Raw genomic sequence first — 21,739 nt, forward strand, 5'->3', positions numbered from 1 at the left:
TCACTCTTTGTCCATCTCTACCCTACGTGTTTTTGAGAGCGGGAGCGACAAAAAAGCGACAGGGGCTCGCCTCGCTTCAAAAGCGAAGCGCAAAGCGAAGCGCACGCTCCATTGAAGTGAAGCGCAATTGTGAAAATACATATAATATATATAATAATTAATTTATAAACTGAAATACATATAAAATTTATCAAACTGAAAGTATAACATATATATAATAATTAATTTTATAAACTGAAATACACATTAAAAAATCAAATAAACTGAAAGATATAACACATATATATAATAAGTAATTTTATAAACTAAAATACATATTAAAATTAAGAAGAAAAAAAGGGAGGGAAAAAAGAAAACCAGCGCCTGCCCTAGCTGTGCAGACAGATGCTGGAGGAGAAAAAATGAAAAAGAGAAGAGAAGAAGAAGAAGGAAGAGGAAAAAGAAAGAAAAAAAGAGCAGAATCTGGACGGGAACAAGAAGAAGAAAGAAAAAAATGAGAAGAAGAAACTTACCTGGAAACCCTAGTTTTGTCGATGAAGAAGAGAGAAGAGGCCTCTGTTTTGTCAAGCAATTACAGAAGCGAGGTTAGGGGTCTGTTTTGTATACTTTACAAATAGACCCAATCTTTTTTTTTTTTAAAAAAAAGGGCCCAGCTGCGATTTTTTAACAGAAGCGATCGCTTCACTCGCTTCGTTGCCTCGTCGCCTTGTCGCTTTTTTCACTGAAGCGTGCGCTTCACACGATCGCGTCGCCTCAGGCAGTAAAAAGCGATGCCTTGTCGCTTCGCGCTTAAAGCGACGAAGCGATCGCTTTTCCAAACATTGGCATAGCGTCTGCTGTTCTAAATTGATAAACGGATGAATAATCAAATAAAAATAGGCAACTTTGAATCTGTGATTCTCCATGCTCGCATTATAAGAGTTAAATCATTCTCTTGAGTGTTTCAACTTTCATGCATTTCTAGTGGTACTTTATTCTAGCATAATTTTTTCTTTTTGATTACCGGGAAATCTGTATGGTGTAATTGAATAATATATTGACTATTGAGATAATCAATGGTTACTCTATGGAATCTAACTTTTGTGTTGAATTATATATGTTCATTATTATCTAGCTTTAGAACCTAAACCAATCTAATCATTAGGATTTAGGGCAAAGCACCATTATTCAAACAATCACATTTGTGATATGCCTGGTGAAGTGTAATGCTCTATTCTTATGCTGAAAAACTATGCGATTCCAGTAGTATTGATGAGTGAGTTATGACTCTCCTTTCTTTTCTTTGGTGGCTTTAGTGCATCTTAATTGTTTGTGCTACTGAAACCCATGTTCTTAATCGTCATGGCTCCCTTCATGATACTGTTCCTTTATGGGCTAGTATTTGCAAAAGTTGCCGATTGTAATGAATTCTGATCTTTTGTGTTGTCTTAACCGTTTGTTTCCATGGAGATGAATTTTATCCAGTATTAACATGCTGAAATGTTTGATGTGGCATTATTTATTACATAAACTTTGCAAGTAAAAGTTTATTCACTTTGCATAGACTAACTACAGAACGTGACATGGCTGAGAAGTAACCTTCTGGAGAAGTCATAATGCTTGGTGACATTATCTGGGAAGCTTTCGAAGTCTACTTAATGATAAGACTCACTAACCTGGACACGACTGAAAAAAAGGAAAATTACATGTGAACTCTGGCCATAAGCAAGGATGGCTAGTCTCTAGTCATGGAAGAAAATCTGGAAAGGGAAACCTCTTTTATAAGGTAGCATGTTTCTGTAGGAGGGTGCTCACATATGAAGTAGTTCTCACTTAACATTGATTTACATAGAAGGAGAGTCCCTATATACAACAGATGTCACAGATTTGTGTTTTGGCCTCACAGATATGACTGTGTTTTCCTCATCTTTAATATGAGGTGGACTTTTTGCCTAAGACAATTAAGGACCTGCATTTGGTGATTCTTGTTCTTGTGGAAAGATAAGAAGCAAGTTTTCTTTTTCTTTATGCGCAAAATAGCAATATAGATGGACTGAAATATAGATGTCTTTATCTTTTGGCTTTTGGGTGTATAATGGGAGTATGCAAGTGATACACACAGCATGATTGCACTCTCCACTAAGGTACTAGCTCAGTTCAAATGACCTGATTTTTGTACTGTCTTGCATATCTAGGCACTAGCTCACTGCTGCTTTAGGATTAATATATATATATTCTTCACTTAGAGTTTGGCATGTAAAAGTTGAGTATAAAAGAGCTTTTTAGCAATCTCTCGAGTGTTCTGTTTTATTCAATTTCCTAGAAAAATAAACGACATTCGATCCCAACATAAGATGTCAAGATTAATTAATTTAATCCTTTTTCTTTAAACCCTCAACTTAAGGCTAGCTCCTTTCCAAATAGAAAAGGAAAAAGAAACATGCACAAACTACAGAACAATAAAGGTTAAATTCTTGATTATAACATTATTCTCCTAAAACTTTGGGAAACCAAGTTTATATTTGGGGCGTAGGTCTTTGTAGTTTGAAATTAAAACTTCGCATTTAGTGTTTAAGATGCAACGTAAGATATTAGCATTTTAGGCTCACGCATTAAAAGGGATTTTTTCATACCTATATACTATTGGAAACTTTATTATCCTTCCTACTCAAGTTTCCTTTTAATTACATCCTATATACAAGTTTACTAATTATATACACTTTAGGAATTAAATTCCTTTATATTAGGAATCAATTATTTCCCATTCTTATTCTCTTTCCCTCATGCTCTCTCTCTCTCTCTCTCTCTCTCTCTCTCTCTCTCTCTCTCTCTCTCTCTCTCTCTCTCAATCAATCAATCAATCAATCCCTAATTCCATTAATGTAGAGCAAAGGAAAAGAGAGCAGCAATTCTACCATTGACAACCATTAAAAAGCTTTGAAGCTTTGAATTCGAATTTGGGTTTTCAAAAACCATTATTTGTTTGGATTGGGTGTTGTTGCAAACAATTGGGAATATGGTTTGGCGTTTATATCTCAATTTTGAGGGTGTTTTGTTGAAGATTTGACTTGATTTTGGCTGAATTTCAGATTGAAACTCGAAGAAGAAGAAGACATGACATACATTATACTTACGAAATTGTAGTAAAATTGTATTTTGTTGTTTATATATATATATATTTTATTTAAATATTGTATGAAAGTTGAACAATATTGTATAAATTTTGTATACAAATTGAATTTAAGTTGTATGATATTTTAGTTGTATATAACTGGGTAGAAATAATGTATGAAAGTTGTAGATAAGTTGTATAATATATAATTAGTTGTATGAAATTTGTTTTTTTATTATGTATAAATCAGATACAAAATATACAAAAGACATATTGTATAAAAATTATATTTAAGTGGTATTATAGTTGTATATAACTGGGTAGAGCGCAACAATTCAATTGAGTGCTATTGTAGTTACTAAGTTTTTTATGTTCATAAATAGAGCGCATCAATTCAATTGAGCACCCATTAATTCTTCGATTTAAATGCTTCTACATCTGAAGCAAAGGAAGTGAACAAGACTAAATAATATCCTGATAATCTATATTATAAATGATGAGTATTCGCGCTAGATCTATGCGTATATACTACAACCCATGTAAATTTACTAAATTGAGCTAAGTATGAAGAAGAATTGATTAGCGTTCCTTAGAGAAAGAGGAACGAGAGAGAGAAAATTTCATTTCTGTTCAGTTCTAGAATGTACCGACCTAACCCCTATCTCTCTATTATTTTACATTATATTGGGCTTTAGCCCAGAAGCTCAAATACAAATAAATACACCCTAGCTAAACTGGTAGTGGGCCTGTATCATGGGCCGTAGTAAGCTAAAGTCCAACACCCCCCTTCAAGTTGGAGGGTGCTACAACCCCCAACTTGAGCAACAAAGAGTGATGAATAGCTCCAGTGAGTGGCTTTGTAAAAATGTCGGCGAGCTGAGAAGTGGTAGGAACATGATGCAAGGAGATTAGTCCATCACCAAGTTTATTCCGAACTAAATGACAATCCAATTCAATGTGCTTTGTTTGCTCATGAAAAACAGGATTCTTCGCAATATGAATGGCCGCCTGGTTGTCAGAAAACACTGGCACAACATAAGATACAGCAACACCAAAATCAGATAAAAGTCGAACAACCCAAGTCAACTCCGCAACCACCTTACTAAGAGCTCGGTACTCAGCCTCAGCGGAAGAAAGGGAGACAACTGGTTGCTTCTTAGCCTTCCAGCCAATTAGAGAATCCCCTAAAAGAATGCAAAACCCAATGACTGATCTTCGAGTGTTTGGGCAAGCAACCCAATCACTATTACAGAAAGCAGACAAAGAAAGAGATGGAGAATTGCCATAGAACACCCCCAACATCAGAAGTACCTTTGAGGTATCGAAGTAAATGCAAAGCAACCTTCATATGGGAAGTACAAGGGGCCTGCATGAACTGGCTGAGATGTTGGACAGCAAAACAAAGGTCAGGCCTTGTGTGAGTCAAAAAGTTCAACTTCCCCACCAAGCTTCTATAAGTGTCAGGAGAAGGCAGAGGATCACCCATGGCAGCCTTCAATTTAGAGTTCAAATCCATAGGACAAGTCACATGAGACAACATATCACAATTGCAATCATGAAGTAGATCTCTGATAAACGTTCTTTGATGTAGTAATATCCCAGAAGGAAGATATGCCACTTCTATGCCAAGAAAGTAGTTAAGAACACCCAGATCTTTGATTTTGAACTGATTGTCCAAGAAGAGTTTCAAAGCAGAGATTTCTTCCAAATCATCACCAGTAAGTATTATATCATCCACATAAACGGCAAGGAGGACAGTGGAACCACCTGATCTTCTGATGAAAAGGGAATAGTCATTCAAAGAATGGAAATTACCCCTAGAACACAAAGCATGAGATATCTTGGCATACCACTGCCTAAATGCCTGTCTCAAACCATACAAGATTTTTGAAGATGACAAACCAAATTAGAAGACTGACTAGATGAAGCAACACTCTCAGCAGACAAACCAGGGGGCAATTTCATGTAGACCTCCTCATCCAAGTCCCCATGCAAAAATGCATTATTCACATCAAGTTGAAACATAGACCAATTCCTTTTCATTGCCACAGCAATGAGACATTTAACAGTAGAAAATTTGATGACTGGAGAAAAAGTTTCATTAAAATCTACACCCTCCACCTGTGTATCACCCCTAACAACCAACCTAGCTTCATATCTTTCTATAGACCCATCAGCCTTATATTTTATCTTATAGACTCATTTACAACCTATGGGTTTCTTGCCAGGAGGTAATTCAACAATGGACCAAGTATCATTAGCCTTAAGAGCCTCAAATTCCTTTCTCATAGCCTCTTGCCAAGCTGGAATAGAAGCTGCCTGATGGCAAGCTTGGGGTTCCAAGCCAGCAGCGCTAACTGAACTCTGAGAACAAAAGGGAGAAGAACTAGAGCCACATAGAGAAGGAGGCAGACTGCAAACATAGTGTTAAAGATGACTAGGAGTAACATGATTTTTGGTGGATCTCCTAACAGGAGCTGGAGACAGACTAGGGGCAATAGGAGGAGCAGGAGCAGGTTCAAGGACAGGAGAAGAGTGAGGAACATACACAGGAGAAGGAATAGAAGAAGAAGAGGGAAAAGCAACATGTGTTGAGGATGAGACAGGATCAGGTTCATGAGAAGAGGTGTAATGAAACTCATCAGAAGAGAAAGGAACAGGAGAAGAAGATGATGTAGAAGTAACAGATGAAGGAGAGACTGAGGCAAAAGGGAAAATACCCTCATGAAACACTACATCTCTAGAAATAAAGGTTAGTTTAGTAGCTAGGTTGTAAAGTTTATAACCTTTCTTAGCCAAGGGATATCCCAGGAAAACACAAGGATCGGCTCTAGGTTTAAACTTGTCCTTGTGACACTTAGGAATTGTGGAGAAACACAAGCAACCAAAGGTTCTAATGTGATTATATGAAGGGGTTTCCCAAAGAGTAATTCAAAAGGAGTTTTATTGGCAAGCAACTTGGAAGGGAATCTATTAATGAGGTAAGTGGCAGTGAGGACACAATCACCCCAAAACTTAATAGGTAACTTGGATTGAAAAAGTAAAGCTCTAGAGGTTTCCAACAAATACCTATGTTTTCTTTCAACTACCCCATTTTATTGTGGTGTGTGTGGGCAAGATGTTTGGTGAACAATGCCATTGTCAACAAAGAATTGGCCAACATGGACCAAAGTTCAAGAGCATTATCACTTCTAATAGTTTGAATGCAAGTTTGAAATTGTGTTTTGACCATGGCACCAAAAGCTTTAATCAGAGGAAAAACATTACTTTTAGACCCCATAAGGTGAGTCCAAGTGGCTCTAGTGAAATCATCTACTATAGTCAAAAAATATTTGCACCCATTGTAAGTAGGAGTGCTATATGGTCCCCAAATATCCACATGTACAAGTTGGAAGGGATGAGAAGTTTTGATAGCGCTATCAGGAAAGGGTAGTCTAGGTTGCCTAGCTAAGGGACAAATACAACAAGTAAAAGGCTGTTTGGAGGAAAATTTGCATGGAATGGATGAAATATCCTTCATTCTGACAAAGGGGATATGCCCCAACCTATTGTGCCATAAAATCTCCATTTTATTCAAATCAGAATGGTATGTACAATGATTATCAGTTCCAATGGTAGCCAATGGAGAATGGTATTTACAATTGGAAGACATAGAAGAACAAGTAGGAAAACTATTACAAGCAGCAGCAAGAGCAGTAGAATCAGATTATGGACATGGTTGCACAAGCTTGTATAGCCCATGATCCTGTTTACCAATTTCCAGTGGCCTCTTCATTGAAGGGGCCTGTATGAGAAAACATGAAGATTTACCAAACAGAACCAGGCAATCGAATGTGCAACAAGCTTGTGAACAGAAATAAGATTGTGCTGGAAACTAGGGACAAAAAGTACATGATGAAGTGTGAAAGAATGAAACTGAAGAGAACTAGTGCAAGTGACTTTGACTTTATATCCATTAGGAAGTGTGACCAAATATGGGACAACTAAAGGCTAAATATCAAAAAGAAGTTCTTTCTTAGAAGTCATGTGATTAGTGGCCCCAGAATCTATTATCCAAGTGTACTCATAAACTCTAGTTAGCATGCATGCACCATAAGACACCTTGCCCACACAATCAGGGGAAGGAACTATACCCGCAAAATTAGCAGAAGCCATCAGATTAGACTGAGAGAGAGACTCTGAAATGTGATGTTGCTGAAGTAACATCAGGAGCTGAGCATACTGGTCCTTAGACAGACCAGGAATCACAGAATTAGAATCAACAGGACTCTCAGTGGAAACTGGTCCAGATTCAGTAGCACAAGCTGATCTCTGCACCTCAACATTTGCAGCAGTTCGTCTACCTTTGGTGAATTTAAAGTTTGGTGGAAATCCATGGAGCTTATAGCATTTATCAATAAAATGTCCAGGTTTCTTACAATACTTGCATAAAAGAGAAGACTTGTTCTGATCAAAACTGACTTTCTGGACAAACTGTCTAGGAGGGGCAGATTTATTGTTCAGATTGACATGAAAAGAAGCAGAGTCACCCTAGAAATGAGAATTAGGAGTAATTTGCCTCTGCTTTTAATCTTGGAGGAGGATACTATAAGCAGTATCGAGAGAAGGTGGAGGTTGCATCATGAGCAAGTTGCTCCTAACACCAACATAGGTTTGATTCAGACACATGAGGAATTGGTGTAATATGTTCTCCTCTTCCTCCTTCTGAAGTCCAGGTTTAGCAGCACAAACACAAGTGTTGGCATGATTAGTGCACATAAACCTCAGTTCATCCAATAACTTCTTGAGTTTGTTGAAACAGGAAGCAATGTCCAATAAACCCTGATGAGTGGATGCTATCTCTTGCTTAATCTCAAACACCTTAATCCCACTAACTGAACCATATCTTCTATTAAGCTGACCCCAAATACTTTCAGCAGTATCTGAGTATTGAACACTCTCAACTATGTCCGGGGATAGGGATAGTCAACCAGGAAATAACCATATTATTACACATATCCCACTGATTAACTGAGGAGTATCCTCAGCTAGTCTCGGACAACTCCCATCAATGAATCCTATTTTATTTCTAGCAGTCAAAGATACGATCATATTCTGGCTCCAACCCCCAAAACCAGTCCAAGAGAAGGGCACACTAACAAGAGATACACCAGGCACATCAGAAGAAAGTAAAAACAGCAGACTGGATGGGTCAGGAGTATAGGTAGTACTCGAGGATGTATCAAAACCTCCCATAGCGAGAGTCAGAGACTTTCGTCGAAGTAATTAACACAAACAGATGACCAATGCAAGGAAAGGAAAATTGAAAGAGATTACCGTATGTTTTCGCTACCGAAAAAGGCCTTGAATGTAGATTCTAAATGTCTGAACGAAAAAACCCTAGGTCAGCAGCGGAGGAGGAAATCGGTCCAATTCGATCCAAAATCACCCACACGTATCACACATACCACCAATAGATGACGAAAAAGTAACTCTGACCTTGATTCTGTCTGCAAATCCAGAGGAAACTACCAGAAGCAGAGTCAACCACGAACACTGACAATCGAGTGAAAAATTGATGAAAATGAGTGAGGGTAACACCGCTCTGATACCATGTAAATTTACTAAATTGAGCTAAGTATGAAGAAGAATTGATTAGGGTTCCTTAGAGAAAGAGGAACGAGAGAGAAAATTTCATTTCTGTTCAGTTCTAGAATGTACCGACCTAACCCCTATCTCTCTATTGTTTTTACATTATATTGGGCTTTAGCCCAGAAGCTCAAATACAAATAAATACACCATAGCTAAACTGGTAGTGGGCCTGTATCATGGGCCGTAGTAAGCTGAAGTCCAACAGCCCAAGAAAATGCAAATTGTTATACATTATTAATGTGTAGAAGTAAGCTTATTAAAAGGAGGAGAGTGAGGGCTTTGGAATAAAAGGGCGAACCAAACAAAAGAGGAGATTCAAATCTCAAGTTTTTGTGATTCCATACGTGACACGTGCAAGGGAACTATACGTGACACGTGCAAGGGAACTATTTGAGTCAGCCACGAATCATTATTGTTCAAAATCATATAATTAATGGGAACTCCAATGACTTGAAATGTCAAACACTATTTCCTTTTTCTTTTTGGGCTTAGAAAGAAAGAATAAGTTAGCGAGGTCTGTTCTTGCCAACCTTTTCTTGAAAAGGGTGGAAGATCTGGAGAGAAAGGGGAAAGAGGAGAAAAAAGGAAAATGGTGTAACTAAATCCCTTGATTGAAGGCACAAATAATGGATTGGGAGCCTTTTAAGGTGGAATGAATATATTTTGTAAACAAAACTTGTTTAGGCCGAGTAATTAACTAAACATGGACATTTAGGGTAATAAAATTTTCAATAGTGTATAGGTATGTAAAAATCCCATTAAATGCAGAGCTTTCACTTTTACATCCACCACAGTTTACACCGTCTACGTTTGAAGGAGGTGCCATTAATATAAATTTAGGGGTTGGATTTGAGTGTTTTCTAATTTATTTCCTTCAAATTTTTAGGTTTTTTTAAGATTCCGTGAAATTAGGACGTCGAGGTCGCTAATTAACACATTCTGTGTTTAAATATAGATTTTTTTATTAATCTACAAAAACAGTTCTAAAATTCCACAACTGCTCGATGCAACGCAACAACTATGATTAAACATAATGCTAATTAAAAGGTTTTGCTAACCTACTACACTCATGTAGCAGGTTAGCAGGTTGCCAATATATGTGTTTACCCTTAAAATAAGTAACAATTAAATTTGTAGGAGGTTAAATGATACGTGATTTAATTTAACACAAATGATCTATGAACAGAAATTAATTAAAGTAAAGGGAAGCAAAATATTAAACTAAACGCGATGAACAATTAAGCCTGGCCTTTTAGATGAACTCTGAAAACTGACCTCGGTCGAGCCCTCAAGACTGGCTTGGTTGTAACCGAATAATTAAGTAGCTGTAGAACACAATGAACAGTAGCTAGAGAATGAAAATGAACTTTTATTGCTTTTATATGCGTGCCAATAGTGTTTTTTTAAATAAAAAAGTTTCCCCTTTATATAGTAGGGGAGTTTCAATCCTAGTACAAGTCTAAAGAAGGTAAAAATCTTCTTTTCCTAGTAAATGTTGATCCACAGTTGATATCGGGCGGATTCGCGCCGTGACATCCGGTTGAGGGCGGATATTACGGCTCCACTCTTATTGTTCTTAACCGTTTACTCTTTTTCCTTAGTCTCGAACCTTCACTCTGTCCGGAACCAATGTTCAGCCGTGTTCGATCCCGGATGCACTGTTCATCCTCCCCGGGCTTCGAAACAAAGAACCCTTCGTCTTTACTCAAGGTCGTGTCAGATCATGTATCCTTCTCGTATTTTTACCGAAACATTAGGGGTAACATTATCTCCGATTTTACCCGTACACAGATAGTCCCCTCACTTTTCGGAGAGCAGATTTATCGAAGCGACGAGAAGTGATTAATTGACCCCGGTTCCTTCCTCTGTATGCTGAAATCGGGTCGACGAGTCAGTAAAATGTCTCATCAGTCGTGTCGTTCTGACTTCGAACACGTGTCAGCTGCCGGTTGAACGTCCTCGAATGCGAAACGTCACGCATTAATTACTTCCCTCCTATAAAAGCTTCGGTTCTTTTTTCACTTTTTTACATTCCGATTTCAAACCTTCTTAAGTTACCCCCGAACCTTTTACTTGCTCATAATCCCTTCAAATCTTCATACACTGTTCTTCACATCTTCATATCTTCATCTTTCCATCTTAAAATCTTTATACTTTGTCCTTGAACCTTCAAGTTTGACCTTCAAACCTTCATTCTCATCTTTAAATCTTCATACCCGCCTTCATACATTCATATTCCCAGAATTCGATGGCGGAAACTTCAAAATCTGTGCCCCAACAAACCGCTCCTTCAACTTCTAACCCGGCCATGGATGTCGAGGTGGTCCTACCTGAAGCGGCCCTGGAACCTCCTCTAAAAATTTTTATCCCCGGAGGTTGCGCTATAGACGATGACTTTAAGGTCGAAAAAGCCTCCAAGCAAGGGGATCGAGGTGAGGAGGTTTGGAGGTACATATGGTCCATCACCGAGGACACGCTCCCGACGGTTCGGAGCACTGCGAGTGGGAGGGAAAGGATGTGGTCGTCCTTGGCCCCGATGAGGACATCACCACGTATGTGGAAGGGTACCTAAGTGTTTATATGTACCCTTTCACGCTTGGCCCGGTGGATAGGATAGTCCTCGACTTCTGCAAAAGGTACGACGTCTGCTTCGGGCAGATTCATGTGGCCTTTTGGAGGATCGTGATCCTCCTCCATCACTTCATTAATGACACGGAGGAGCCTTGGTTTACCCTCGACCATTTGCTTCGCCTCTATAGTCCCCGAATCTTCCGAGGGGGATTAATCAAGCTTGCCCGACGGGCAAAAAAAATCCCATTCTCGAGTATCGACGAGGACATGGATTGAGGCTGGCAGGGGAGTTTCATTCGGGTGAAGACCGAGGATCTCATTCACTTCGAGTTCCTGCCGTTCCCTACAAAGTGGAACCTAACACGTAAATTCCCCTCCTTTTGAGTAGTTAAAATACCTTTTGGGCTTTGTTCTTCTTTCTCATCTCCTGATTTTACCGTTGTGTAGCAGTTGCCCGAGTCCCCATTGCAGTTCCCCGTTTCAAAGAGCGGGTCGAGGGGATCTGCAAACAGTTATCGTACTCCGAGCGCGAATGGTGCAAACTCTCAAATGGCAAGTGGAGATCCGCTTCCATGGTGAGTGTTCTCCCCCGGATTGAGTTTGCCTTTATATTTAATCGTTATTTTACTAAGTCCCCTTTTGTCTTCCACAGGTTTGCCCAAGACCACTGAGCTTCGAGCAGTGGACGAGGACGAGGCTCCGTCCTCACCTATTAAACCCTTCGTTTCGGGATAGCCTGTCGCCGAGGCCGCTGTGAAGAAGGAGGAGAAGAAGAGAAGAAAGAGGGGGTCTTCTGGTTCCCCGGACACGGACGCCGAGGCCAAGAAGAAGAGGGTCACGGACAGGGTCCGAAAGAGCAACAAGAAGAGCACTCGGGCCAGGGTACCAGACCTGGAATCCCTTTACCGGCTTAGGGGTTACCCTGAAGATGACGACTTAGAGTTCGTCGGCCATGAGCCGGCCATTGCTGTAGAAGAGCGAGCGGCACCGGAGGGAAGCGACCGAGAGCTGGAACTCTCTTTAGCGCAGGAGCCCGAGGGAAAGCCTGTGGCTATGACCTCTCGAGAAGCTACTCTTGCTCCGAGAGAAGCCTCCAATGTTATCGACGTCCCGGAGTCGCTGTCTCACACAGAGTCTCTATCTGACGAGGCTCGTGCCATTAAAGAAAAGCCAACCGAGATGTCACGGGCTGCAGATTAGGCCCTTAACCTGTTCTTTGAAGGCATGGACATCGGTGCGCTGGAGGACTACTCCGGGTTTGGACACTAGGAGATCCTGAAAAAATACGTGCTGCTGGAGTCAGTCGACCCGAGCTCGAGCCCAAAGCTGGTGAAGCAGTTCCCCGCCTCGAGCGTGGATCCCGATCATAAAAGAATGGTCATGTTTATGATCCTGGCAGATACGAGGATGCTGTTGGCACCGGTAGGCATTGCCATCTACCTTCGCTGCTTGGCGAAGATGAATGAAGTGGACGCTTCGAGCCTTTTCAACGAGGCACAACAGGCGCTGAACAAGGTATGTTTTTCTTTCCTTGTATTCCTTAAGGGGTTTATTTAACCTTAGCATATTTTTATGATTTCATTATTTTGTTTCTCAGGCCTCGGTGCTTCACTATGAGAGCTTCCATCGATCTCAGATGGAGGTGAGCCATCTCGAGTTTGAGCTCAAGGAGTAGGTCCAGCAGAAGGACATGTACAAAGCTCTTAGTGAGCAAAGAGATGTGGCCCTCAAGAAACTCCCTATCCTCCAAGCCGAGCTGGAAAAAGCTCAAAAGGAGGCCTCGTCGGTGAAACGGGAGCATGCCGTTGTGGTCGGAAAGGTAAGGGTATTTGAGATTAATAACGAGAGTCTAAGAGCAGCTACTAACGCCACAACCTCACAAGTCCAAGAGAAAATAGACCTGATCGACCAGCTCCGGGCCGAAATGGACGACGTCAAAGCCTCGGCCGAGGCGTTGAGGAGCAAGATGGATCTCTTGGCCTCGTAAAAGGAGGCCACCAAATAGGATCTGGCATCAGCCAAGGACTAGCTTCGGGTGATGAAAGATAAAGCCGACTAATGGTCTCGGCTAAATGATGAGCTCCGAGCAAAACTAGACTTGGCCGTCTCGGAACGGGATGCCCTTGGCCGGGAGTACACCGCATTGATGTCCAAGCTAGAAGAGGCTCGAACGAGCCTCCAAGGTCCAAGACATGCTGGCCCAATATAAGAATGACGTGGAGGTAGCCGAGGCCCGTATAATAACGAAGACCGAATAAATGCATGCCCGGGGGTTTGATCTAATGACCGAAATCGAAGAGGATCGAGGCTGAAGTCAATGAGATATACGAGCCCGAGGGCTCGGGCAGCAAGTCGGGCTCTAGCGAAGCTAGGCGAAAAATGCGTAGGTTTATTTTTTGTTTTCCTTTGTACATTTTTTCTTTTTTATTATTTTGGGGCTGCCTCATAGTGCCTCTGTAAATACTTTTGATATGTATAAAAATTTTCCCTTCGGCTATACTGTGTCCTAATTTTTCAGCATCAACTTTTTGTTTGAAATATGCCGTGAATGCCTTAGCATAGAACTTGTCATAATTTAGAGTGTTGTTCCCCTAGAGCTCGAATGAGGCCTAATTTAAATAACAACTCCGAGTTGCTTTGGCTTCGGAATATCTGATAAAAAATGAAGTCTTTAGATACTTGAATGTTTCGACCGGACACGATGATTTTTTGCCGAAGGTGGCTCTTTTTATAACCGGGTCTGAAGTATTTTTTCATTGTTTTAACCATCTGTAAGGACCTTAATTTCTATGCGCGGACTCAGACGTCTCTGAACCGTTTTAAGTTGGTCGTAGCCTTTCATGTTTTGGCCCTGCCTAATAAGCTTGGTGCCTTTGGGATTCGGTAGCCCGAGTTGTCCGATCTTATTACCGGGTAGTAGTCCCCGATTTGGTGAGGCCCTTGGGCTCTAGGGTTTTGAATCCATTATTTATTCTAAGTAACTTAACGATAATAGCGCTGGTGTAATTGTGAAATGATGAAATATAGAAGGCAAACTTCTTCTACTACTTTGAATGTAGAGTACATCATCGAAGGCACAAAAGCTTTTCACCATGGAGAAAATGAGCTACACGGGCATGGTTTGTTTGACCATTTGACCCTTACAATTAATTTTAATATTCAAGCCTTGGCTTTTAATCTCAAATAAAAAAATTCCTTCTAAGGATCCTGACTTAGGGTGTAATGGCCCCCCAGTATTCGAGACTGAGCTCGTGAGGGTTCAAAATCTATCCAATACGAGTGATAAGCAATCCCAGCCTCAGGCCGGTCTTCAAACTAGGGTAGCACGTTTTACTGTTTCATCGTTAAAAACCTCATCGTCAAACCCACTTCGGGAAAAAACCGGTCCAAGGGAAAAAGAGTGAAACACATGCTTTCAATCTTAATTCTCAAATTTAACCTTGACCGAGTACCTGCATGGGTTAGTTCAAAGCGTAATAAACATGAAAGGAAATTGTGTTCGTACCTTAGCAGTAGTTCCGCTTTGAGTATGCCACATTCTAGTTGTTCGGTAGTTGTACACCGTTCCCTAACTCGAGCTTATATGAGCCTTTCCCGATTATACCGGTAACTCTGTATGGACCTTTCCAGTTCGGGCCTAGTTTCCCGTTATTTGGGTTTTTGGTATGTAGTGTTACTTTCCTTAATACCAAGTCCCCAACCTTGAAGTGTCGAATGTTAGCCCTTTGATTGTAATATCTCCCCATTCGCTACTTTTGGGCCGCTAACTGGACTAGGGCGGCTTCTCGTCGTTCATCCGATAAGTCTAAGCTTGTAGATTTGGCCTTGTCATTCGATGTCTCGGTAGCGTACTGGAACCTTAGACTCGGTTCTCCTACTTCGACTGGGACAGAGCTTTCGTGCTGTAGACTAAAAAGAATGGATTAGCACCGGTGCTTGACTTCGAAGTCATTCGGTATGCCCACAAGACCTCGGCAAAATTTCTTTCCACTTTCCCTTTGAATCGGTCAATCTCTTCTTCAAGTTTTGGAGTATAGTTTTATTTGTTGATTCCGCTTGACCGTTACCACTAGGGTGATAGGGTGTTGACAAGATCTTTTTAATTTTGCGATCTTCGAGAAACTTACTTACCTTGCCGTCGATGACTGCTTCCTGTTGTCGCAAGGGATCTCGGCATGTATCCTGAATCGGCATATTATATGATCCCAGATGAAGTCGATGACCACTTTTTCCTGAACCTTCTCGAACGCCTATTCTTCGACCCACTTGGAGAAATAATCGGTCGTGAGAAATATGTATTGGGCTTTGCCGGGTGCCCATGGCAAGGGACCGACGATGTCCATCCGCTATTTCTTAAACGGCCATGGCAATAGGACCGGATGAAGCATTTCTCCCTGTTGATAAATCATCAGGGTGTGCCTCTGGCATTCGTTACTTTTTCAAACGAAGTCTTTCGCATCCTTCTCCATCTCGTTCCAGTAATAACCGGCCCTAATCAATTTTCTAACCAAGGATTCCGCTCCTAAATGGTTTCCACAAGTACCCTCGTGTACTTCCCTCATTGCATAGTCAGTCTCCCCCAGACCCAAGCACCTAGTTAGTGGCTCGAAAAACGATCTTCTGTATAGTTTTGCCTCGACCAAGTTGAACCTAGCAGCTTTAGTACATAGGGCCCTAGATTCCTTGGGATCCGACGACATTTTCCCTTTCTGAAGGTAGTTTATATATTTGTTTCTCCAGTCCCAAGTCAAGATTGTTGAGTTCACCTCGGCGTGACCTTTTTCTATCCCCGAGTTCGTCAATTGCACTACTTCTCCGGAGTCGAATTCGTCGGAGTTGACTGACGACCCTAAATTGGCCAATGCATCGGCCTTGTTATTGTGACCTCGAGGTACGTGCTATAGAGTCCATTCCTTGAATTGGTGTAAGGTCACCTGCAACTTATCCAAGTATCTCCACATTTGTTCCTCTTTTACATCAAACGTCCCGTTGACTTGGTTGACGCTGAGGAGGGAGTCACATTTGGCCTTGATCACCTCGGCCCCCAGGCTCTTAGCCAGTTCTAGACCTGCAATCATAGCCTCATATTCGTCTTCGTTGTTAGTCAATTTTACAGTTCTAATAGACCGCCTTATTACATTACCCGTGGGTGGTTTTAGTATGATGTCCAACCCATACCCTTTTGCATTAGAAGCACCGTCCATGAATTGGATATAGATCCCCGAGCAAATTCCCGAGGTGTGTAGTAATTCCTTCTCAACCTCGGGGATCAAGGCCGGGGTAAAGTTGGCCACGAAGTCTGCCAAAATCTGAGATTTTATGGCGGTCTAGGATTTGTACTCGATGTCGTACCCGCTAATCTCTACGGCCTATTTGGCTAGCCGGCCCGAGAGCTCGGGTTTGTGCATAACTTTTCTCAGCGGGTAAGAGGTCTCGATACATATGGGGTGACAGTGAAAGTACAATTTTAATTTCCTAAATGCGCTTAATAAGGGAAGCGCTACTTTTTCTAAGTGTGGATACCTTGTTTTGGCATCATCTAGAGTTTTGCTAACATAATAAATAGGAAATTACGTACCTTCTTCTTCCCAGACCAGGACACCACTTACCGCTACCTCAGAAATTGCCAAATAGAGGTACATCTGTTTGTTCGCCTTTGGAGTGTGCAACAAGGGAGGGCTCGATAGGTACCATTTTAGTTCTTCTAAAGCTCGCTGGCACTCCGGGGTCCAAAAGAAGTCGTTATTCTTTTTTACTAATGAGAAAAACCGGTGGCTCTTGTCCGACGACCTCGAAATAAATCGGCCCAATGCAGCTATCCGCCTGGTCAGTCTTTGTACTGCCTTAACGTTGTCAACTACGGTGATATCTTATATGGCTTTTATCTTGTCCGGGTTGATCTCTTTTCTCTGATTGGATACCATGAACCTGAGGAACTTGCCCGAGCTGACCGCGAAAGCACACTCAGCTTCATGTTGTATTTCCTCAATATATCGAAGGTTTCCTGCAAATGCTTCAAATGGTCCTCTGCTTACAGGGAGTTAACCAACATATCGTCAAATAAAACTGATGCAGCCCTATGACAGACCGGAGCAATACTAGTGATGACAACATCTGATACAACAGCCTCGGTCCTACCTGTAAAAGCATAGCAACGGGCCTGACCTCTCCCTCTAGGATGACCTCTACCTGTTTGTCCTCCACCCCTAGCTGGCTGTACAGGTGGAGTAGCAACTGGAGCAGCAACCATGGTTGTGTAACCAGTGGAGGTCCACCCCTCCTATGCCTAGGGCAATCATCACCACACTCAAAACAACCTTTTGGCGGGCGTGGCTGCTGGAAATGAGTCTGGCCCAGACGGCTAGAATAACCGCTGTAAGCACCCCGTGGAGGAGGTGCACTAGAAGATGGCTGTGCAAAATGATTACCCTGAGGTCCCTGAATAGTTGGGGCACCACGATTGGCCTGAAGTGCAAACTGAACTGGTCGACTGATAAAACCACTGCCATGACAAACCTTACCCCCAGAGTAAGAGCCCCCAAATCCTCTAGAACCATGAGGCCTCTTGGCTACCCTATCCTCCCTCTCTTGACCACGAATATGCTCTAACCTCCTGACAATCTCCATAACCTACTGGAATGGAGTATCAGTCTCCAGAAGTCGTGCCATATTGAATCTAATACCATAACTGAGCCTCTCGATAAATCTACAAACTCGATCTCTGACTGTAGAAACCACAGCAGGCGCATGGTGGGATAACTCACTAAACCTGATGGCATACTCCGACACCGTCATAGTCCCTTGACACAACTGCTCTAACTCTGTGCGCCAAACGTCCCAGAGGGTCTGCGGGACTAAATCCTTCGAAAACATATCCGATAACTGAGTCCAAGTGAGTGACGCTGCATCAGCTGGCCTACTCTTCTCATAAGCCTACCACCACCTATATGTCGCCCTTGACAGCTAAATTCTAGCAAAGGCGACTCCGCTCACCTCCACAATGCCCATGGTGTAGAGAATACAGTGGCACTTGTCTAGAAAATCCGATGCATCCTCAGTAATTGTGCCACTAAAAGTAGGAGGATCATACTTCTTGAACCTCAGATGTCTCCTCTGCTCCTCATATGATGCCTCTGGCCGAACCGCGATAACAGGCTGTGCTGACATAACATCCGGAACCTAATTAGCTTGGACACGCTGCTCTGGAGTACAGGAGGCGGGAGTCTGAGCTCCTCCCCTAGCCTAAAAAGTAGCTGGTGCGACTGGTATCAATCCCGCCTGAGCCAAGGTAACATGCTCAGGAACTATGCTAAAGTCTCTTGGAGTCCAGGGGTAGCAGTAGGCATCTCAGGTGCCTGCTCCTCAATCGGAGCTACTGGTGGCTCCCCAGTCCCTACTCTGGCAAGTGCTCTAGCTGTAGCATGTGCCCCTCCTCGGCCTCTACCTCGACCCTGGCCTCTCGCGGCTCTAGAAGAGGGTGCAGGTGCGTGCCCATCTGATCTGGTAGTGGGTGTCCTCACCATTTGTGAGAGACTATAAAGACAAAATCTCAAGCTTAGAAATCAAAAAATCCGTATGAACAAGAATGTAAGAAGTGAAATTTCCTACTAGTTTCGTAGCCTCTCGAAAATAAGTACTAACGTCTCCGTACCGATCCGCAAGACTCTACTAAACCTGCTTGCGACTCGTAGAACCTATGAACCTAGAGCTCTAATACCAACTTTTCATGATCCAAAGTCACTCCTTAGGAGTCGTGATGGAACCCAGTCTTATGAACTAGGTAAGTCGGTCAATAAGCATTTTTTAGAAGAACAAAAGCATGAAATAACGAGACAAGATTTAACATAAAAGAAGAATAAGAGCAATACAGGCCGAAGCGGCAAATATTCAACATAATATTCAAATATTCAACATAATATACCAGAACTAGGTGATACAGAGTCACAAGCTCTAATTGAATACACGGAATCAATCTCAAAATATAGTGTTGTCTGAAATACATAAACAATAAAGATGAAACAAGAGGGTGACTCTGAGGCCTGCGGTCGGATCATGCAGGGATACCTTGAAGTCTTCGGTGTAAGCAAAGCCTCACTGCCGATCAGTCCGGTCCAAAGTACCTGGATCTGCACAAAAATATACAAACGTGTAGCATGAGTATACCACAAATAATACCCAGTAAGTATCTAGACTAACGTTGGTGGAGTAGTGACAAGGTTCAAGTCGTGTGATACTCACTAGATAAATAACTTGTGCAATAAATATATCGAAGAAAATTGATAACTGAAAAATATCTGAAAATAGAAATCACAATCCCTTTTAGAACATGTAATAACAACTCAGTGTAGTGAAACTCATCTTTGATCATGAAAATGCAAATAGAGGTAAGACATGTGATGAAATGTCAAATACTGCCATTAACTCAGGTAATTGCAACACGTAAACTTTCAGAAAATAATTTTGAGAATGAAATATCAACCGCGTCTCAACACAATCACAACAATAAGAAGATACCCCGAAAATACCACATATGCCACCCTTATTATGTCGCATTTGCACATAAAATGATATGCCACCCTTTTATTGCAACATACGCTTATAGCTTATTATGCCACGTGGGAAGCCCGAGAAAACACTACCCTTGTTTTTCCCCACGCGCACAACCATAGACAAAGAAATCTCATGGAAAAACCTCGTGCTGACACCCCAATCAATCCGCTCAACATGTCCACAAGTGCCACGATACCGTAAAACAATAAATGCCAAGTGCCACAATATCACAACAATAGTCCCAAAGTGTCACCAAAGAATAAGTTCACAACTTTCAATAAATGTGCACAAGGACATAATAAATAATCAAATAAGCGAAGGAATGTTCAATAGATAAAGCATGTCTATGGCTAAGTTAATGAAATGAACTTGAACAAATAGTCATAAAGTGAATTTTTTTAGATAAAGTTCATTATCATATTAAGGCATTGTTACACCCCATGTTTTCGTACGTCAGAGTACGTCGTAAGCCAATTAATGTAAGCCCATAAATGATATCGTCTTTGAAAGTACACAATTGTTTACCGCGAAAATGGTAATAACGATTAAATTTGATTGTGTGAGGTTCTAAAAATACGTGATTTATTTTTATGCTGGTTGTTAAGCATTTGATGCTATGTGAAAGACTTAGAAACGAGATAAGAGCTTAAAAATAAGATGTTAATCAAACCGAATAACTGCCAATCGGGGCCTCGAGCTCGCCTATTCGTGGGCCTCGGGGTCGAGTCGGGTGCTCGGCTGGGAGCTATCGGGGGTAATCGATGGGCGACTAACAGTTGGAATAAAATCAATGACGGCTCTTTATGGCCAATAATAAGCAATAAATGATGAACAATAAATAAAACACAATGAATGTAAGCAATAAATTATGTAATGAACTCAAGAGAATGTGTTAGAGAGCAGAGAGAATGTTCTTGTATATTTTAGTATGGAGCCTCAGATAAATACAAAATGACAGGGATCCCCTTTATATAGGAGGGGAAACCCCAACATAGTACCAATGCATTAATTACAAAAGATATGGAGATGGGACAACTAGTTGAGATCATGATTTGGATTTGAGCATAGCTCACTAGACTTTGTCAGCTCTAGTTATGCGCCTAGGGAACTCCCCACTTTTTCATTATAACTATTGGTCTGCACCGCCCTATGGTCGAGCATCGGTAGGCCTCGAGGGTGAACTTCGACCATAGCCTCGAACCTGTGAAATATGCTTACAAGCCATCACAACGATGGGAAATTTGACCCTTCGATTTTATCGTATACAGATAGTCCCCGCATTTCTTAGAGTGAAAGTGATAAGAAACAACCTTGAATTCCTGCCTCTCTGGTACTTTCGTAACGACGACAGTCACAAGGTACCAAAATATGGCGTACACACAGCTCCCAAAAGCCTTCGCATTGATCACATCGGTTGGCTATCCCTTGGCCCCCTTCAACGTGCGTGTGGGGCTTCTATAAATACTTCTCCTTTCGTTCTATACAACTTACTGCACCACCAAGCTCCCAAAAAGGGTTCCTTCTACCTTTACCTTCACAACTTCCCTTTCCCTTTGAAATCTTTCAGGAATGATGAAAGCTTCCGCCTCTGCTTCTTATGAGAACGTGACCCCCTCCCCTTCGCTTCCACCCAAAGGCAAAGCGGCAGTGCCTCCTCGTGCCGAGGAATGTATTCCGGGATTTTTCTCGAGGGCTTCCGATTTCAAGGTCGAGAGACCTTCTTCGAAGTCGGGGCGTCGAGAGCCTGTGTCTCAGTATATCAGCACAATAACAGACGTCGAAAGGGTGAGGACTGACTGTCGCTGGGGAGATGCGGTGCTTGTGGAGATCCCTTCTCTGGAGGAGGATATAACCACATATAAAGCCGATTTTCTCAGTGTGTATACTTACCCATTT

The 21,739-nt window shown here is 41.7% G+C and overlaps 2 protein-coding genes across 5 annotated transcripts in view; one reads left to right on the forward strand and one right to left on the reverse strand.

Annotated features, from left to right (window-relative positions):
- LOC109223463 (pentatricopeptide repeat-containing protein At3g60050-like) overlaps positions 1-2,303 on the forward strand; it is a 6,812-nt gene extending 4,509 nt beyond the window's left edge. For 3 of the 4 annotated variants that reach the window (XM_019387788.1, XM_019387790.1, XM_019387791.1), the window contains one exon: positions 1,544-2,303. The gene's annotated coding sequence lies outside the window, so the exon portion shown is untranslated. The remainder of the gene's footprint in view (positions 1-1,543) is intronic. The other variant, XM_019387789.1, reaches the window with a different exon arrangement.
- Positions 3,860-8,326, reverse strand: LOC109224252. The gene is made up of 9 exons (XM_019388839.1): positions 8,084-8,326; positions 7,739-7,987; positions 7,193-7,621; positions 6,806-6,875; positions 5,564-5,790; positions 5,317-5,455; positions 4,994-5,253; positions 4,403-4,955; positions 3,860-4,275 (listed from the first exon to the last, which is right to left on the reverse strand). Exons 1-9 carry the CDS (start codon positions 8,324-8,326, stop codon positions 3,860-3,862), a joined length of 2,586 nt encoding a protein of 861 aa, XP_019244384.1.

The sequence above is a fragment of the Nicotiana attenuata genome, chromosome 3, assembly GCF_001879085.1.
Source record: "Nicotiana attenuata strain UT chromosome 3, NIATTr2, whole genome shotgun sequence".
Taxonomy (NCBI): Eukaryota; Viridiplantae; Streptophyta; class Magnoliopsida; order Solanales; family Solanaceae; genus Nicotiana; species Nicotiana attenuata.